The sequence below is a fragment of the Odontomachus brunneus genome, unplaced genomic scaffold (assembly GCF_010583005.1).
Source record: "Odontomachus brunneus isolate Ranch 3 - 2012 unplaced genomic scaffold, Obru_v1 Obru_scaffold_135, whole genome shotgun sequence".
In the NCBI taxonomy this organism is placed as follows: domain Eukaryota; kingdom Metazoa; phylum Arthropoda; class Insecta; order Hymenoptera; family Formicidae; genus Odontomachus; species Odontomachus brunneus.
In genome coordinates, this window is record NW_022639585.1 from 781,961 (window position 1) to 784,661 (window position 2,701).

At 36.7% G+C, this 2,701-nt stretch overlaps 1 protein-coding gene across 1 annotated transcript in view; it reads left to right on the top strand.

The window, feature by feature from the left end:
• The first annotated feature begins 1,739 nt into the window (after positions 1 to 1,739).
• The window catches only part of LOC116850190 (THAP domain-containing protein 3-like), a 1,256-nt gene continuing 294 nt past the window's right edge, over positions 1,740 to 2,701 (top strand). The window contains exons 1-2 of the mRNA XM_032828166.1: positions 1,740 to 1,821; positions 1,903 to 2,136. Of these exons, the coding sequence (XP_032684057.1) occupies positions 1,757 to 1,821; positions 1,903 to 2,136 (299 nt within the window). The 5' untranslated portion in view covers positions 1,740 to 1,756. The remainder of the gene's footprint in view (positions 1,822 to 1,902; positions 2,137 to 2,701) is intronic.

The window sequence follows — 2,701 nt, forward strand, 5'->3', positions numbered from 1 at the left end:
CATACAAAAAGAAGCTCGATGTATGCCACACGAGTTAACGCAAAAGAAACCTCATGGACCGAATTTCCATCTGCAAATCGCTGCTGAATCGCAACAAAATCGACCCATTTCTGCTGCGGATGGTGACTGGTGATGAAAAGTGGGTCACTTACGACAACGTCAAGCGAAAACAGTCGTGGTTGAAACGCGGTGAGCCGGCGCAAACGGTGGCCAAGACAGGATTGACGGTCAGGAAGACTTTGCTGTGTGTTTGGTGGGATTGGCAGGGAATCATCCGCTATGAGCTGCTCCCCTACTGCCAAACTCTTAATTCGGACCTGTACTGTCAACAATTGGACCGTCTGAAGGAATCAATCGCCCAGAAGCGGCCAGCTTTGGCCAATAGGAAAGGAATTGTGTTCCATCAGGACAACGCCAGGCCACACACATCGATAGTGACTCGCCAGAAGTTCCGGAAGCTTGGTTGAAAGGTTCTTATGCATCCACCTTATAGTCCGGACCTGGCACGAAGTGATTACCACCTGTTCCTGTTTATGGCGAATGATTTTGCTGGTGAAAAATTCGCCTCAAGAGAAGCTTATGAAAATCGACTGTCCCAGTTTTTTGCCAATAGGGACAAGGGTTTCTATGAGAGAGACATAATCGAATTACCTTCAAAATGACAACAAGTTATCGAACAAAACGGTGCATATTTGACTTAAATCGGATCATTCTAACTATGCTAAATAAAGCCTTCAATTTTATGCAAAAATAATGGATTTCTTTTTACTACACCTTATATTACAAACATACATGTGACAATGCCACAGGAGATACCTGCAGTATCAAATAGTATTTTATGTTTTGACATTGAAATATATGTCTACAAATTCAATTAAAAGCAGTTTAGGTTTAAATAACCACCTTTGCTTTCATTATTCTATGCAATTCATTACGTTACCCTTATAGAAATATCATACTAAGAATAATTGATAATTACTTATTATCCAGTATTTTTAATACTGAAAATAAATAATTATCAATGATTCTTAGTATGATATTTCTATAAGGGAAGAATTGGCACGATCATTGGGAGTGACTTAACAAGCCATTTCAAAACGTCTCAAAGCCATGGGAATGATTCAGAAGTAAGGAAATTGAGTGTCGTACGAATTGAAGCCGAGAGATGTTGAATGGTGTTTATTTGCTTGTGAACAGCTGCTTGAAAGGCAAAGACGGAAAAGATTTCTGTATCGCATTGTGATTGGGGACGAAAAATGGGTTCATTACGATAACCCCAAGCGCAGAAAATCATGGTGAGTTCCCAGCCATGCTTCCACGTTGACGGCCAAACCAAATATTCACGGCTCCAAGATCATGCTCTGTATTTGGTGGGACCAGCTCGGCGTAGTGTATTATGAGCTATTAAAACCGACTGAAACAATCACAGGCGATCGGTATCGAACGCAATTGATGCGTTCAAGCATTGAAAGACAAACGGCCGCAATACAACAAGAGACACGATAAAGTGATTTTGCAGCATGACAATGCTCGACCCCATATTGCGAAAGTGATCAAGACATACTTAGAAACCACAGATGTCTATACTAGTACTAGATCGCTAACTTCGTCAAAAGAGGTGTGACCGGCAGGATTTCCGGTTTCAACCATGACACCCTACAATAAAATGGCGGCGGTACGCGTGTGATGTGTATATCTGTCATGTGCATGCACATGTGATACCCGACGTGGTGATACAAAAAAAAATTCTTGAAAGATGCCTAGCTGTTGTTGCATTCCAAAATGCAAAAATACCACAAAAGATGGTTTTCATTTATTTAGGTAAGTAAAATGTATTTATTTATAATTCGAGTTTTGTAATATTTGAAGATTATGTTTCAGTTAAAAATGTAAATATTTCAGGTTTCCGTTAAATCGTCCGGATATTTTAAAAATGTGGATTAATGCCATTGGAAGAGTCGGTTTTGAACCCAACAAATATCATTTAATCTGTAGTAATCACTTAATCTTAGTGCTCACTTTATTTTATGGAACAGATTTTATGGATAGACTTAATACAAGTGGCGTACGTTTAAAAAATTTTGCTGTACCTTCGATATTTTGTGAAACTTCTGTTCCTACCGTTAATTCTATTAGGTGCGCAACTAAGTTCCCGCTGTTTGTCAATAGATGGCTCCAGCAGTAAGTGCTGGTCGATTTTGACATATCCAAAACGTCATGAACCAAGCACATTTAAGTAAGCCTACTAAAATGCACAAAGAAATGCTGCAAAAGATATGCTATATCAAACAAACTGATTGAATAAAGGCAAGCTTCAATTTATGCAGCTTTGTGCAAATAATGTGTAAAATATTTAAAATTATAAAATTATATACATTTTATTAATGTGAATTGTATAAACATTGAATTGTACATTTAATTAGAACAAAGAATCTTCTTGAGAGAGATCCAAGTGAGATTATAGCTAACAATTTTGATGCAAGCATTAGCAAACTATTCCAAAATGAATGGATCAATAAAAATAGAAATAAGAAAGGTTGTTGATATAGCGATAAAATAAAAAAATTTGCTATAACTTTACATTTTTATTCGCCGAAGGCTTATAATTATTGCAGATATATTTCTCAATTGTCATTGTTATTTATAAGATTTTTAAATTAATGTTAAAGATTACATATTATTATTAAAAATATTAAATATT